General features: G+C 34.6%; 1 protein-coding gene across 1 annotated transcript in view; it reads left to right on the plus strand.

The window, feature by feature from the left end:
* The window catches only part of PCDH15 (protocadherin related 15), a 900353-nt gene that overhangs the window by 856214 nt on the left and 26434 nt on the right, over positions 1 to 17705 (plus strand). Inside the window, exons 33-34 of the mRNA XM_087824418.1 lie at positions 6798 to 6886; positions 17190 to 17366. Of these exons, the coding sequence (XP_087680544.1) occupies positions 6798 to 6886; positions 17190 to 17366 (266 nt within the window). The remainder of the gene's footprint in view (positions 1 to 6797; positions 6887 to 17189; positions 17367 to 17705) is intronic.

Below are 17705 nucleotides of genomic sequence, written 5' to 3' on the forward strand. Positions count from 1 at the left end.
AAATGATAATTTAGTACATTAAGTATAATTAAAATATTTTTTAAAACAAACAAATGTAACTATATAGACTATATATATAATATGTGTATAAGAAATGTGAAGTTTATGGGATTTTTTTAGACTCTATAAACTATTATGTGGAAATTATAAAGTATACCTTTAAAATAATCCAAACTATATTGAGAAAAATTGAATTCAAAAAAATCATAATGTTCTATATTTATAAACCAGTATACATATGCCTTCCCAGTAAATACTACTTGTAGGTCTGAAGTCCTTTAAATCGAGAAAAGGGAGATACAGAGAGAAATGAAACTTTTATGAAGAGGGCACACAATGTATCAAAACCAAGAAAGAAGAGAAGTGATGGCAGCTCTGAATAACTGGCAGATATTTACTCAGTCTGATTAATGAGAGAAGGAAGGTGAAAAGAGAAAGGGCTGGAGAAGGGAGTAGTTGGCCCACACGAAAGCTTTAAGCAATATTAAAATTATTGGAACCCTTTCCTAAAAGCAACGAGAAACCATTTTTAAAAATTAAGTAAGGGTGAGTGAAGATATGATTTTAATTTAGATAAAACTTTCTTGCTTAATGCAAATCTGATTGACCCCTGGGGATACTACTTTTGCTGCCTTCCAAAATAATGGCTTTTGTGTTCTGTTCTATATTATCTTGCCTCAGTCTTCGTACTACCTACTGGCAAAGTAAAGTTCTCGGTGTACCACATTGCTCCTTCTAGATCTTTCCTCCTTCCTGCGAATCCAACTTTGATTCTCATCATCTGACTCTGTCACTCACTCACTGCCTCACGTTATTGCTGTGATCACCCAAGTCTTTGTTCAACCCCCAACATATTTCAATGAGTTTAGCACCTAAGTTACTATCTCCAAAGATTCCCGTCCTAATTTTTGACAATTTTGTTATATGCAGAGATGAGTCTTCCAGTATCCTGAACTCACAATTTTCTTGAATGCCTTTCCTCCAACGGCTTTACCACTCACCCTATTACAACCACTTAACTAGCAGAGTTATTTTAGCCATTACCCATTACTGCAACCCCTCTATAACCTCCATTTCAAACCTCCCACTCTTTGACAATAATACCGAATGTGCTCAGCTAGCTCCAGCGCCCTTTTGTCCTTGCCAGGGCCTTTAGTTCATTTACCCTGCTATATTTTTACCCTTCTTCTAACCCCCGTGTGCTCTCTTTCCTGCTTACCAGTTTTGTAGTGCATTATCAGTTACTAAAAGCACTCAATCACATAAAAATTCAACTTCCTTGCCTTCTCTTTCTAAATCATACTCACTTAGCAAAACCATAGCTTTAGTTAGTTGCAACTTTCTTTTCTCTCCCATGTTGAATCTGTCTGCAAAAACATATACAACGGTATAATTAGTTTTTAAATTAATGATGAAATCCCCTAAGTGAGCTCTTATATTATTCAGTAACTATACTATATTTCCTGGTTCATTCCCATTCCTCCTCTCTACAAGAACTTGTCTCTTACAGTCTTTAACATCCTCTTATTCTCACTAATTGCCTAATTAATTGTCAACGTATTTCACTGAAAGTTAAAATTAAAACATTTAGAAGGATACTTCTACAACTCTCATCACCTACCTACCAGGATTTACACTGACATTCTTTGCCTTATTTTTAATTTTGTTTTTTGGTTTTTAGATGGGTTCTCTATGCATTTATCAGGAGCCATTACCCCAACCTGTGCCACAGATCCAAATCCTACTCACCAGTTTTAGGACATTGTTTCAACAGCTCTCATTTCTTATATTCATCATTAATATCAGTCTCCCCCCTTTATTTGATTATTCCCATAACCATATTTTTTTTCTTTATATCTTTCATCAATATCACCAATTGATTCTTATTACTAACTGGACTGGTAATTTCAGTCTTCATCTTATTTGAACCATCAGCAACACTGATTATCACCTTTGCCAGGCTTTTGGGCCACCATTCTCTCCTGTTCACTTCTTATCTTAGTGTTTTTCCTTCTTGGTCCCTTTGCTGGTTCAGTTTCTTCTCCTGACCTTTTAATACTGCGTTTTCCTCGGGCTCAGGCATTCATTCTCTTTTCTGTTTGTACTCACTGACTCAGGAAAGTCATTCAGCCCCATAACTTTAAAATGTCATCTATATGCTAAAACATATTAAGTTTATATCTTCACCACAAAGCTTATTTCTGAATAGTGGACTCATATCTATTTGTACATGTAATAATTACATGTGAATATCTAATAAAGACATCCATTTAATGTTTCCTAAACTGAACTCCACTTCCTCATCACATTTCTTTCATTCAGTCTTCCCAACTTCACTTGACCAAATCACCTTTGAGTTTCTTAGGCTAAAAATTCCTTCAAATCATCTTTGAGTTTCTTAGGCTAAAAATTCCTTCAAATCATCTTTGAGTTTCTTAGGCTAAAAATTCCTTGGCTTTTTTCTTCTAAATCACACATCCTTTAGTAAATACTGTTGTTCCTATATAGATAAAATAATATATATATTACCTGCACATTTTTCAACATTTCTTCTATTAAAACTTGGTTGAAACCACCATCATATTTTACCTGTATCATTGCGCAAACTCATTACTTGCCCTCATGTTTCCATTCTTGCTCCACTACAGTTTGATTTTAATATAACAACCAGTGATTCAAATGTAATTCTGGTCCTGTTATTTCCTAGCTCAAAATTTTCTAATATCACACCAGTTTACTCAGAGAAATTTCCAAGTCATTACATAAGACTTCGAGGCCCTTGATTCTGGCCTTTGGTAGCCTCCTTTTCTAACTCGTCTCCATCTTACTCTTCCTATCCAACAATAGTCGCCAAGTTTCTTCTCTCCAACCAGCCAGACATGCTCTTACTTAGAAATTTGGCAGTGGCTCTGCCTAGGATGTTGCTTCTCCAAATGTAGTATCATGGTGTAGTGACAAAGAAGAACGCACACATACCTCAAAAGGCTATTACAATATCTCTTATTTTTTAAGAAAACTAAGACCACACTGGAAACCAGTTAAGAGAGACAATGCCCAGTCCAAGCAAGAAGTGGAGAGGGTCTCTAGAACTCTAGAGGGTACAATACATAGTTATTTGCCATGCGTGGCTTCTGAGCACTTGAAATGTGGCTAGGTTGCTTTAAGAGGTGCTGTAGGTACACAATGCGCAGTGGATTTCAAAGTCTTAGCGGAAAAAAAATTTTTTTTAAATGTAAAATGTCTCCTAAATAAGTTGTTTTATGTTATGTGTTGGAATGATAATACATTAAATACATTGTGTTAAATGTATTGTTGAATTGATTTCACTTTTTTTCTCTTTATTTGAATAAAATGTAAAATTAAATATCTGGTATGTATTTGAGACAGGTTATATTTCTACGGGACAGTACTGTCTTACGTATATGAGGGAAAATGGGGGGGAAAGGAAAGATAAGAGGTTTATGATGAAGAATTAAAAGGACTTAGAAATAAAATATGTAAATTGACAATCTCTTGTTTTAGAATTTGGGGCTTCACAAATGTTACTTCCTCCCCTCTCTCCCTCTCTCTCTCCCTCTCTCTCCCCTATACCTACCAACAAAGATCAATTCCTACAATGATATGGATATTTTCTTTAAAATATTTTATTAGTAATCAACACACAAATAATGAAATTAAGTAATTTAATAAGCAGAATTTTTTAAGGTTGGCTATAATAAACTGATGTGTATTTCTAGAACTATTTGCTTAGAGGCTATCCTGGGAAAAGTAACATAAATAATATCTAGTACTGTTAAAGTTTCAAATATCTTTGCTATAGATGATAGAAGAAACCAAAGATTCATGGATGTAGGATTTCTTTGCAAAATCAAAATTTAAACTGTAATAGCTTGTTCAACATTTGCATAGTCAAAAATATGTACATTCTACATAAATCATATGTTAACACTTAAAAGATTTAAAATTTTAAATGTAACTTTTAACAGGTAAGTCTGAGACAACTTTTGGAGTTAAATACAAAACATATACAACAAAGTAAGACTTTGTTACTTTATCTGAATTAGAAATATATTGTTTTTATATCTTAAAAATACAAAAGTATGTTTTCAAAGGTTATTAAGATCAGAAAATCTTTTAGATAAAGTGTAAGCTTAAATTTTAGAGGATCTTAAATCTTAATTTATTCTGTTGGTTCAGTCAGAATTTAGCCCCTAAGCTCATGAGCAAATTAAAAATTCCCTTTGAATAAATAATTTATCTTTCTGAGAAATTACTGACTATCCTTAAAGGGCACATAGTAGAGTTACTTATATCTGCTAGGCAAAATTTTGCTTCCAAATAAGGTCCTAGCAAATGAATTGATTGCATTCCAAAAGTTTACTTGTAAATAAACTTCAAAATCTCAGAACATATTTATATGAGGGGAAATTCTACTACTTCCCTTAACCCATATATAACTAATTTTAGTTTTTCATTGTCATATAATTAGTAAAAACCTAACAGCCATGTGTAATAGATCCCTGGGTGGTTGCCATGGTAGATTGACTGTGTAATAAAAAACTCTCCAACTTCAGGAATTTAAACAAAGGAATTTGATTTTTCTCTCACAGAACAGCAACGAGTGTGCATGTGGTTGGGTGATGTTCTTCACAGCTTTCCTGCAAATGGAGATACAGGGATTCAATTTCCTTCCTATTCTTGCCCTTCTCTGTGACTTATTTATTCCGATAGAAATTGGGGAAGAAGGAAAGGTTTACACATGGAAAAGATTTAAGCAATTCCTTTCTTTCCACTAACTTTACATCTGTCAGAACTCCCCCATCGGGTCCCACCAAACTACAGTGGAGGCTGAGGAACCCATCTTTGTTGAGATAACTCCCCACGACTACTGTTTGCTCCAGCTGGGTGCTTTTGATCAGAATACATATATATTATATTCTCTGATCCAATGTTGGGGAAAAAAAAGATAAGAAAGGAAAGAAGATAAAGAAAGAAGAAAGAGAAGGGAAGAAGGAACAGAGGGAGAAAGGGAGAAAGAAAAGGAGAGAATAATTTTACAAGTATGATGCACACTTTTCTAGAGATTTTTGCCATGTGTTTATACTACTGAAAACATATAGAAATAAATAGGTAAACAAAAAATACTTCTATGTAACTTCTGTCTCTCTTTTTTTTTTTTTCCACTCAGGATCAGTAAGAAAAGAAAAAGTTACACAAAATCTGTGATAACCACTATTTTAATGAACTTAGATGATTTTTTTTTTTAAATTTTGTGAAGACACAATCAAGATGCATCTACACATTTAAGGAAAATTTCAACATTTGGTCCCAGACACCTATAATGAGTTAAGAATACAGGGTTGTAACTACCAATGTTAATTGTTAGCTCATAGGTGAAAATGAGACAGATGCCTGGCTTAACATATGCTGCATAAAATGGATTACTGGGCTCAAACAATGCTTTGAAAGATTGCTAATTAGTCATAATATTCCACCCAGAAGTTTGGATTTCTTCTCCTGATACATTGAAACATTCAGCAAATTTGGACCTGTTTTCCCACATGGTGGTATTTCTAGAGATGAGTTAGTAGTTGACCTCTGCAGATGAGTCGTAGGCTCTCTGATTTGTCACATTTCCACCTCTCCCTATTATTTCATACTTTTGGCTACTTCACTCATTTAGGTTACCTGTCTGTTCTCTGAAGACACTGAGTTTGTGACTTGTGATAGGGTGTCTATGAGTCACTATATGTAGACAACTTGGAGCCTATATCCAAAAAAACTTGCAACATGAAATTATTATCTAGTGTAAATTATGATCAGATATATGGTGCTAAATGTGCCTAAGCCAGAGCACTCAATTTATGGCCCTGGTACATATATTTTTACACTGTATTAATAGTGTCTGTGATGTACGTGGAGGACAATATATGATTTGACTTTACATTTTTACATCTGTAGTTTGTAATAGTAAAGAACACATGTTCTGGAGTCAGCCTGTGCTAATTGGTTCCAACTTACTAAATATTTCTTTGTTTTATTAATTTTCTTATTTAAAACTGAATAATAGTTATAACTAGCTGATATGGTGGTTGTTAGAATTAAATAAGTTAAAGCCTGTAGAGTATTGAGGAAAAAAGTAAATTGTATGTTGTAAGCAGGAAATAAATGCTTCTATTTTTATTCCATTTTTCTAAATAAGAACCGAAGAAACCTCTAAAAATATTAAATGAGTAGGATGAATTCATCAACAGCTCTTAAAATCAATTAAGCCCCATATGTAAGTTTATATGTATTTATATCTCTTTATCTACACAGCTATGAATTTGGCTAAAGCAGACATAAAGACTACATGTGATAAGTTTATGGAATGAATTATTCCAACCAGTCATACCACAGTTTGTCAAAATGAATAAATGATCTCTTGAGATTTATAAAATCTAAAGACTGTGCTTTTTCATTTTTCTGGATGTTCTACGTAACCCAAATTAAAAAACAAAAAAACAAAAACACCTTCTTCATGCCCTAGTAAGTAATCAAGAAAGCAAACAAACACAAAATCAACAGTCAAAGTCACTTAGGGTTCTGTAAATTCTAAGTAAACAACAAATTGTCCATCACTCTCAACATGCCCCAACATGTAGTGAAAATTATGTGACAGAAAATCACCTACTCCTAAATTTAAAAATGGGAAACCACTGTGTAAAATGTATAGTAGAAAAGAAATTTAAAATGTTTTTAATTACAGAAATGTTCATGAGTAAAAGCCAAACAAATTCTGTTTTTTCTTCTTCCAGGTCTCTGTTGTGAATCAGCTGGATATGCAAGTCATTGTTTCTAATGTGCCCCCCACTCTAGTGGAAAAAAAGATAGAAGATCTTACAGAGTAATGGATTTTTGTTTACTTACACATTAATTTTCATACAGCTATAATTGTTATTGAATTAGGTCATTTTAATCGTTATAATGTTTAGTATAAACATATATTTTAACACACTGTCTCAATTTAGCTTGTTATTTTCATGAAATAAGTAGTTTTATTTGAAATATGTAAAGATTCTGAGAGTACTTTCAAATAGGACTAAAAACTATATGTGAGAAGATATTTCAGACTGCTTTGATGGATTCATCAACATAACCTCAAAGGCAGCATATAAGAAATAAATCATAATATTAATTATTTGAGTATATATCTTGATTTTGTAACCCTAAATTATTCTAAATGCTCAATATCTAAGCAATCCAGCTAGTTCAGAGAATGCTATTTCTCAGAGTGATATACCTAGGTAGCTAAAGCTTATTTTTCAAAAACTAACTAATTCTAAACAATTTATATATTTAATTATTCTAAAATATATGCCAAGCCCTTCTGACTTTGAACAGTGTACACTGAACATGTTATTGTTTACTCAAATTTGTGATTATTTATTAAGCTGAAGTTCTTTAATATTCTGAATGCTATCAAGGATTATTAAAATGCCTTTACTATTTCACTCTTAACTACCCTAACCTAGCCTGCCCTTACTTCATAATTTTTAAATTCATATTTATTTATTATTGTGTCTTCTATTGAATTTCGGTTGACAGACGTCAGTTATCACTGTTAATGTTCCTCTCTCTAGCAAAATACCTCTTTCTTGTAAGTTTCCAGAAGAAGCTTCAGATAGTTAAACTGATAGCAATTATGTGTCAAATAAAATACAATAGTCATTGATTAAGGCATGGGGAATTCCCTTGCAATGAGGAATAGATGATTTGCAACAATTATTTGTTGATGTTTTATAAAATTGAACCTTTGGATGTCGCATACAATTTCCTATGAATGAGATGATTATCAACATGTATGCATGGAATATCAATAATACAGTGTCTTGTTTACCTCTCCAAAGTGGTTTATATATGCTTAATCTTTATCAAAGTAAAAGCTGATTACACCTGAAAATTTTAGAATTATGCCTGTGTTTTAGCTGCTTTCATGTCATCTATTGGGATAGACTTTCTCTGATTCCACTATCCAAAAGATGATATTCTCTTCAACTTTTAACCCAGTGCTTTTCAACTGGTGTACCACAAGAATTTTTGAAACATTCAGTAACTGACTGTTTAGCCAGGAGCACTGACCTCTTTTCCCTTAGATTGTCAAAAAAATGACAACAGCCAACACAACAATAGCGGCCTGGTATGAATGAATCAAAATTATACCTTTTTTTGTCCGATCGTCAAAAAATCCCCATTTTCTGTATTTCCTATGAGGCATTCCCATCCTAGGAAGTGGAAAACTAGAATTTCAATTGGTCATCACTTTTATTTTTTTCTTTAGGAAGACCCTTATATGAGGCCAAATCATAATGTAGTTTCCTTGGTAAGCATGAAACCAGTGCAAACTGGGAGAGTTGATGAAAGGAAAATGTAATGACCTAATATATCCATTTGATGCTGGAAAATTATTTGCAAAGGGAGTCAGTATCCTTTGAGGCTAAGAGCTCAGTGCCTGGACAATAGGACACTCACAGTAAATGTCAGCTGCTATAGCGATGCTGACGATTACTCTCCATTCCCCTGGAACCGGCTTAAAGGGCTTTATTGAATTTTTTTATTCCTATTGTTATTTTATGCTTATAGAATTAACCAAAACCCCTTTGTAATGAAACATATCCTTTTTAAATTATATTAACTTATTCCAGCTAATTCTATGCCCCCTGCAGATGACTTTGCACATCTATGTTCTGAAGTATTCTAGGTTGACCTTACGATTTATCTCTGTGAGTCTTGTGTTTCTCCTACTTACAAATTCTTGAGATTAAGGAGTAGGAGAAATAGCTATGAGGAGGTCAGTGACACCTTACTATATAACCAATAAATGATTGGCAGTAGTGTCTATAGAAGAAGCTAAGAAATATTTTCATTTTATGTCTTCTTCCTTTCTCCTTCCACTTCACCATGAAGCCCACTTTACTGATGCATCAAAGGAGTTTCGGATTCTAAAATTTAAATTCTTAAGAATCTGCAGAAATGGCACTTTAAAGAAATATAACTAAAGAGTTTAGAAATACCGTGTTACAATATGAATTGGAATTGATAATTTAAGTCTCAGAGTTGCTCAAACATTTCTCTTACTTTCTAAATACAATATGAAAAATCAATGACATAGAACTTTATTGCAGTAGTTATTGCTTTGATGTGGATGAATCCATCTTAATGAAATATTTATGTAGCATCTGGAATGTGTCTGAAAATTATAGCTCCTGGTATTAAGGTAACAAATCATATTTTAGAAATCTAGTTGAGGTATGTACCTCTAGGGTGAGAATTATGAAGTCTCTTGGAAAAAGAACCTATGAAACAGTAAACAATTAATGGTAACACATATTTTCTTAAATTGGTATAACAAAAACTTGGTGTTGAAGGGAAAGGTTAAATTAAGTTGGAGAGCAAATAAGTAAGCACATTATCTTAGTTTATTTTTGCCTTTTCTTTATTTTAGAGTTGGGGTGGGGTTAGGGAACTTTTTGTAAATTTAAAATAATATTTTATGTTTAATAATAATATTCAAATTTGTTGTTTTACTAAATTACTTGTTTCATTATAATTTTTAAATGTTAACAAAATTTTAAAATTGTAAATAATAATTTTAAATTAATAATTTTAATAGCAAAATACTTTTATAATAAAATTTTATTTCCAAAAACATGTAGTAGGTTGGATTTAACCTGTGGTTGTTAATTGGACAACTGCTAATTTAGAACTGTATTCTCTAGATAAAAAAAAGTTATAATGATTATTTATTCTATTCAAATTCTTATAAGAAAACACTTTGGGGAAAATGTCATATAGAATCCTAAGCAATACATTAGCTTTTTCTTCTTCTTAAAGGCTATTGTTCCTTTTGTATTCAGAGGATCTAAGCTCAAGCTCCAGTTCCCCAATGACTAGCCAGGAGACCCTGAGCCAGTAAATTAAACTCTTTGAGTGCTAATGTCCATATCTGGAATCTGGTGATTTATTCATTAAATTAAAGGTAGCTCTTGGTTGTAAGCACTGGAGACTTAGCAGGAAACAAAGCAAAGTCCCTGTTCACATGGAGCTCACATTCTAATAGGGAAAAACAGCAAATAAGTAGTCATACAGCCCAACCGGGCGGGCGTGGCTCAGAGGTTGAGCACCAATTTAGGATCCAGGAGATCGAGGTTTGATTCCCGGTCACAGCACCGTGCCTGGGTTTCGGGCTCCATCCCCAGTCAGGGACGTGCAGGAGGCAGCCGATCAGTGACTCATCATTGATGTTTCTCTCTCTCTCTCTCTCCCCTCCCTTCCTCTCTCTGAAAGCAATAAAGATATATTTAAAAAAAATAGTTATACAAATTTAATATATAATATGATATTAGGTATTGATAACTGCAATAAAGACAGATAAATAGAAGCAGTAATATAGAATCATGTAAGAGAAGTGCTACTTCATATAGGATGATTGAGGAAAACTTTCTAATAATCTTAAATCTGAGCAGAAACCTGAAAGAAGTGAGGGAGAAAGCCATGAGATGGTGGTGGTGGTGGGGGGGGGGGGGGTGTTTGTGTGTGTAGGGGGAAAATGGGGGGACAAGGCTGGAGAAAGTTATTACAGAGAGAAAAAACTCCAGATATGAAAACACCAGAGTTAGGAGCATGCTTGTTGTTTCAAGAATATAGATATCAAGGTTGGCAATGAGTACATAGGATCCTTTAGGCCACTGGAGGATTTGACACTTTACTCGGTGTAAGAAAGTCCTTATAACTGTATGCCTAATACTATAGTTACTAGTTACATGTGGCTATTGAGTGCTTGGGAAGTGGCAAGTTCAGATGAGAGGTGCAATATAAAATACACACCAGATTTCTAAAACTTAGTGCAAAAAAAGTAAAATATCTCAACATTTTAAATGGGTTACATATGTAAACGATTATTTTGGATATATTTAGTTAAATATATTAAGCTTAATATCATTTTATTTTTAATGCAGACATTAGAAAATCTGAATTATACATGTAACTTGCATTATATTCTTTTTTACACTGTTGCTTTAGACATTTTGGGCAGAGAAAACATTCTGGCTTACATTTTAAGAGGTGGTTGAGTTGGGGATCAGGTGACCAGCTATGAGTATATAACAATAGTCCAGGAGAGATCTTTGTTGCTTGGGCTGGTGGTAGGGGTGCAGATAAGGAGGAGAGATTAGAATAAAGGTATGTTTTTGAAGGTACAACTATAAAATGCATTATAGATTGGATGTATGGGAAAAGGTAAGAAACCGTAATGACTCCTAGGTTTAGGTCTGAGCAAGTGGACAAAATAAAAGTAGTCTTTACTTAGCCACTGAAGAATTTGATAAAAGTATACATGTGAAAGTAATAGTATTCTTTATTTTTGAAAGTAGTAGTATTCTGTAATCATTTCTGATGGAAAGGCAGAACTGTTTCTCAGTTAAATGCCAGATTGTAGGAAAATGATTTTGTCCTGTGGGACATCATAGAAAGGGTGTCTCCTGAGGTCATGAAAAGAATGTTTCATGGTGCTGAGACCATTACTTAGCATATGGTCTGTGTAGAGTCTCTATGGGTCTATACTAACAGAGGAAATAAGTTCAGAATATCAGGAGAGCCTGCATTACATATCCCACTGGCCATCTGCAAAGCCTATTGATTCATTCAGCCAGGCTGTTGAAAAAGTATTTGACAAGTACCTAAGATGGAGCTCCCTATATTACTAGCTGAATATAAACGAATTTACCTGAGCAAGAGGCTAAGAGGAGTTCACAATCATGAAATCTGAGGAGTTTCTATAACTACCACAACAAATATCTAACATCTATGGCACTTTTTATATTTGCTGGGTTTTGTGCAATTAATTAGTGTTATCTAATTAACTTCTCACAGAGACACTCGGAGGTAGGGCTGATTACTTTCTTCATTGTACAGATGAGTTTTCTAAAACTCTGAGAGGTTGAGTAATTTCCACAAAGACATAGATAGTAGTGGTGTAGTTTTAATTTGAGTCTATATCTATGGGCCAGCAGTAGGCTGGATTCCTAAACACTCCCTCTGTTAATGTTTGAGGAGGCAAATCTAATTAAAAATCCAACCTATCTTTTCTTGGGAGTGAGTTGAACACACAATGCCCGAAACTCCCATCAAATGGTAATTTTAGTTTGGCTCATTCACACAAATATGTAATTGAGAAGATAGGCTGCTGTAATAATTTTAGTGTGAAAAAATAGCTATAAAACTATTTCAGTTAAGACTCTATGTTTCATTTTTATAAGGTAATTTCTGATTGAAAGTAATTGAAGATACATTTATGAGTAACTAAATAGTGATGTAAATTAAAATTTAGGGGCATCTACCAAAAATAACTTGGTTTGAGAATAAATTAGTTAACTGATCCAGCTATATATTGGTACCCTTAGTTTAAGATTTTACAAAAAGGTTTTACCTAGAAAAGAAATATGTTTCAGTTAAATGTTCCTTTCAACATTTACCTAAGAAAATTGTTTAAATAAACAGTTTCTGTACTCGACATTAGTTATCATATGGTAGCACAGTAAAACATCCTATATATATTTTTATATATAAACATATATAATAAACATATATAACACATAAACATATATTAATATATATTTATATATAAATATATGCATGTATGTATATTTATATGCATATAAAATAGACTATATATTAATTATATTAACATATTTCCTTAGAAGTTTAGTTATTAAAACTTTGTTTAAAGATAATTCAGTAACATACTAAGTATTATAAGTAAGTTACAGGTCTCGTAAAGTAGAACAGTAAACCTTAAATGAAAATTTAATTTTTGTTTAATGATTATAATTATTACACTAATTCATTTGCACTGTATTTGCTTCTTAAAATAACAGTCAAGTGCAGTTCTTTGTTTTGAAACAGTTTGCTATGGTCAAATACTATTCTGCTATGTATTTGATTTAATTACTTGTATTTTATATTGATATATTGCTTCCCAGAATTTAGACTCAAGACAAATTTAAATGGCTGGATTTTTCTCTAATGCAAATTCTTATCAAATTCTATCATGAGCAACCCTGCAACTTTAGACAGAATACAAAATATATGATCAATAGAACTACAAAGAGTCTTGTAAGACCAATTAGAGTAGGACTAGGGAAACTGGACAGATGTTGCTACCATGAAAGAATTAGAAACATGAATCGGGCTTTGGTACAACTGGACCTTAAAATGAAATATGCATAATACTAGTTCCAATGTGCTAGAAATCAACTTAGGCAAACTTCAGCCAATTCATTGGAAATTCATTGGAAGGCTGTTGAGAGCTGACAATATCAACAAAGGGATGGAAAAACAGGGTGGGAAATAGTCAAGAACAAGGGTCGCTGCAGAGGCCTGGGAAGCAGCAGCAGGTATAGGTAGATATGCAATATCTGTCTGGTACGGATGTTGCACCTCCAGGGCATGAGTTCCAACCATTTACAAATCTTGTGTCTTTGACTCGAACCAAATTCCAAGGAGAAAATAAAATGGCCTGCTCTGAGTCACATGCAGTCTTTGATGGCATTGGATGGTGACAGGACAGGACCACTGATTAAAGTCCTACCACATGTGACTGCTGGGGACAAGGCTAATTCTTCAAATTAGGGAAAGAGCATAAATGCTTTGCAGTCAAAAAGCAACAAAGTCCACATGTGAAATGGAGGTATCAATGCCTTTTTTATCATTGCTTTCTTTTCGTGGATCTTATGAGGATTAAATGCAATTTTTGTGGTATAGAGAGCACAGACCCCAGCACATAACTGTCCATGAAGAAAATAACTGGTCAGAGGAGCGTGGTGCTTTCCATTTGCTGATGAGCAGGCAGTGCACAGGGTGACATTTCCTTACCAAGCCGGATGCTGAGGACTTGATTAGTTCTTGCTTGTTGTTGTTTGTTATTTTTAGTCGTAAAAAAAAAACTTCCAGAACTTATTTTATAGTTTGTTTGAACAATTTTTAATTAAGCAGTTCTAACCAGCATTCACACAGATGAACAGAAAGAAAAGCAGCTTATGTAATTGGAAAATTTGAAACTTCCTGGCTGTTGCACTGTGGGAACAGGAAATAAGGAAAGGGAATATTGAATAATCTTTTGTTTATTGTAGAGTTTGCTAAAAATCTTTGCATCTTACTTGCTGTGGCTGGTAATATGCAGACTCATTTAATAAGACTAAGTAGAGTTACTGAAGCCCAATTATTAAGTTCATCTGTCTGGGCACTCTGGTCAAAAATTGCACAAGAAGGGTTTGCAGTAAAGAAAGGAATTAGTTTGTTAGACTTGGCCAGTCTGGAGCAGGACCGGCTCAGGCACTGGAAGACCCAACTCACTGATGGTGCGTAGGTTACTGGTTATATAGGGCAAGATCACAAGACACTGTGGGTTAGGGGTCCAGGGTACTGTCAGGAGCTGGTTGGCCAGAGGTGAGATAAGGGTAATAAATCATTTCTTCAGGTCTTGAGGACAGCTCCGAGATTAGCTTCTGTGTCCAAAACCAGTTACTAGAAGAGCTTGCCAAGGGGGCCGTCCCTCTTTAGGGCTCAAGGGCTGAAAAGTAACTTAGATCGAGATGTTATCTTCAGCCTGCCGGGGGCTTGTACTTTGTGACCATTAGTCAGAATAGGGCTGTCTGCTGCCACCGAGGTCAAAGAAGGTGAGATACTAAGATAAGGTCAGTGAAGCGTGCAGAGAAAGGAGAACAGAGGAGGGGGGAGACGTTGATAACCACCCCCTCCCCCAAATGTTTTAAAACTACAGTTTAAATCAACTCAGAATTACGAGGACCCACAGTTTCACTAGGAGCAGGAGAAACAATTCCTTTAGCATGTGTCAAATAAAGACAAATCTGGATTTAGAAGAAAAGAAACTTTATTTAAAAGATTGTTTGGAGCCAGGGGAGGGAGACTGTTATAACTGGGAGAACTCCTGCCAGCATTTAAAGGTTAGTCAGAAAAGGGCTTTCTTTTGCAGGGAGGAGTAAATAAGGCTAGAAAGAACCTATGTGGGGAAGAGGGAAGATCAGACATCAGATGATGTTTTACCTGGACCTCAGCCTGCTGGGGGTGGCTGCCTCAGGCTAAGGGTGGCTCAAAGTTCAGGGCCTTCGAGGAAGGAGAGACACTTAACCAATGTTTGGTTAACAAGACTTTTGTTCTGATTGATCTCTGAGGACAAAACAATTCAGCTTAATCACTTATGAGTGAAGAATGGGAATTTGCAGGATCTGTGCCTGGTTTTGTCCTAGGTAAGCAAAGGGGCCTCCGTGAGTCTTTGTGAGCCTTATCTAAGCCAGGGGGAAATGGCTATTTGCAGTAAGCCTTTCCTGGAACATAGCAGGGTGGGGGACTTCTTAACCCTTGCTATTTTTGAGGAGCACAGAGTTTAGGGTAAAGTTCAGTATTATCAAGTGTAAAAGAGGGTATTGTGTGAACACATATTTTACATTTCCAGGAATGTAATTAGTCAAACATGCTTTAATATGTGTTTCTTTGTTCTGTGTCCAGGTAATATTATTTTTTTAGAGGTCTTAAAATATTATGTTTTTTATGTCAGGTGTTAAGCCACCGAGCAATAATGACAGTATAAAATATAGACCCCTATCCCCATCCTAATCTAAAACAGAACACTGAAATGCAGGCTGTATCCGGTACATTAGACTAGCCCAGGTCTTGCAATACTGCTGATCCCTTCGGGCTCCCAGGGAGGCTGCGCTCAACTCCCAGCTCCTGTTGGAGGAGCGGATTTACTCCGCCTGCTCTTCCACATCTTCTTTTGCTTAAGCTTCTGTAAGGGTCTCATCACAAAGATGCTGTGAGGCAGAGAGACCTGCGAGTGTGAGGCAGTGAGAGAAAAGGAAAGAGTGACTAATACTTCAGTGTGAGAGCCTGCAACCATTCTACCTTACACAAATTTTAAAACCAACAAACAAAACACTTCACTATCATTGCCAATGTCCCCTATCATGCACAACATAGACTTGTGTTCAGTGGTACAGCCATTTCTTCCCAAGTTTACTATCCTGTTTCTCTTTTAACAAGGACACATTGAACACACACCAGACTCTTTAGGCAACATTTCTTTTTTATTAATGGAGCAGAAAGCAGGTCAATTTTGGCATCTGAAGTAAAAGTCATTTTCTGATGTATCAAAAGAATTCATAATTTATTTCCCCTCCTTACCCCAAAATGCCTTAGAGCATGAACTCTAAGGGGAACATTGAATCTATAGATAAATTTTTAAATATTTGTCATGTGTAGTTATTAATTCACATTTACATGTCTATTAATATTTAAAATATGCACCCTAGTATTAATCTACAAGGATTAATAATATAAAGTTTTTTTTTATAAGGGAAAGAACATTTAGGAAATTGCCACTTGTGACCATGTAGAAAACAGATACTTATATGGCAATAACTTGTACTTTTAATTAACATCAAGTTATGTAATTAGAAAAAAATTGCCTTTTTGAGAAAATACAGATTAACATTTTTTTGTCTCTTTTATTTAATATTAGTGATTTTATACCAAATGATATATCTTTTAGTTGCTTTATTCACCTAAACAGCTTCTGATATTTTCATGCAATATTTTTATCTTAACCTGGTAAACCTGCCTTAGCAAAATATTCTCTATATTCTCCCATTGCTCTAATCCTCTAAGGATCTTCATACCCTTAGGAACAAAAGGTGTCTTAGACCGGCACCTTAGCATATAGCTATGTGCCCTGTATCACAAAGTCTTATGGCAAGTGTAATTTATAACAGTAACCATATGAACTCAAGAGTTCTAAGACTCCATGGCTCCTATAAAGTATGGACAGCTTTATTTGTGTAACGTAGTTGTCATTCCCTATGAGCCATGTAAAAGCTCAAATGCTATCATAAATTCAAAAAGTCAAGACTTAAATAGGACATGGTTGGTGACCTCTTTCTACCTTATTCAGCTTCCAGCATCACTGAGAGTTAAATGCTGAAAAAATAGAGACTTTTTTTTCAAAGGTTCATATTCAGTAAACATTAGCAAAAAACTAGGCTGTCATCATTTTTCATTTGTTTCAAGTTGAGAGTGATTTCCACCCTCCAGAAAGCCTTTCTGAATGTCATGTGTGTCCTCTGTTTGATTTATAGGATTTTGGATCGCTATGTTCAGGAGCAAATTCCTGGTGCCAAAGTTGTGGTGGAGTCCATTGGTGCTCGCCGGCATGGGGATGCCTTTTCTCTAGAAGATTACACAAAGAGCGACTTGACTGTCTATGCAATCGACCCTCAGACCAATAGAGCCATCGACAGAAAGGAGCTTTTTAAGTAAGTACTTTTATTGTCAGTAATAGCTTTCTGGTTACAATATCACCCATAGAGAATCCTGATTTAAGGATATGAATATAAGTACTTAAAGTTTAAAACCCACCTAATTGTTGTTGAAAGTGAAGTGTAAGCAAAAATATTCTAAGATACAGTACCTAGGGTCCTTACACCTAATTTTCAAGTCCAAGCATGGGAGAGAGTGACTTCAGAGAGCCTTTTTTTCCTTTTGGCATCAGAATGTCCATTATACTTATGAACAAGTAGCAGTTTATTGAGATCAGCTCGCATCAGCTTCCACTCTTGCTCCAAGGTCCTGGATGTTTGAGAGGAAAGTACAGA

Source organism: Miniopterus natalensis, chromosome 14 (assembly GCF_054644295.1).
Source record: "Miniopterus natalensis isolate mMinNat1 chromosome 14, mMinNat1.hap1, whole genome shotgun sequence".
NCBI classification, from domain to species: Eukaryota; Metazoa; Chordata; class Mammalia; order Chiroptera; family Miniopteridae; genus Miniopterus; species Miniopterus natalensis.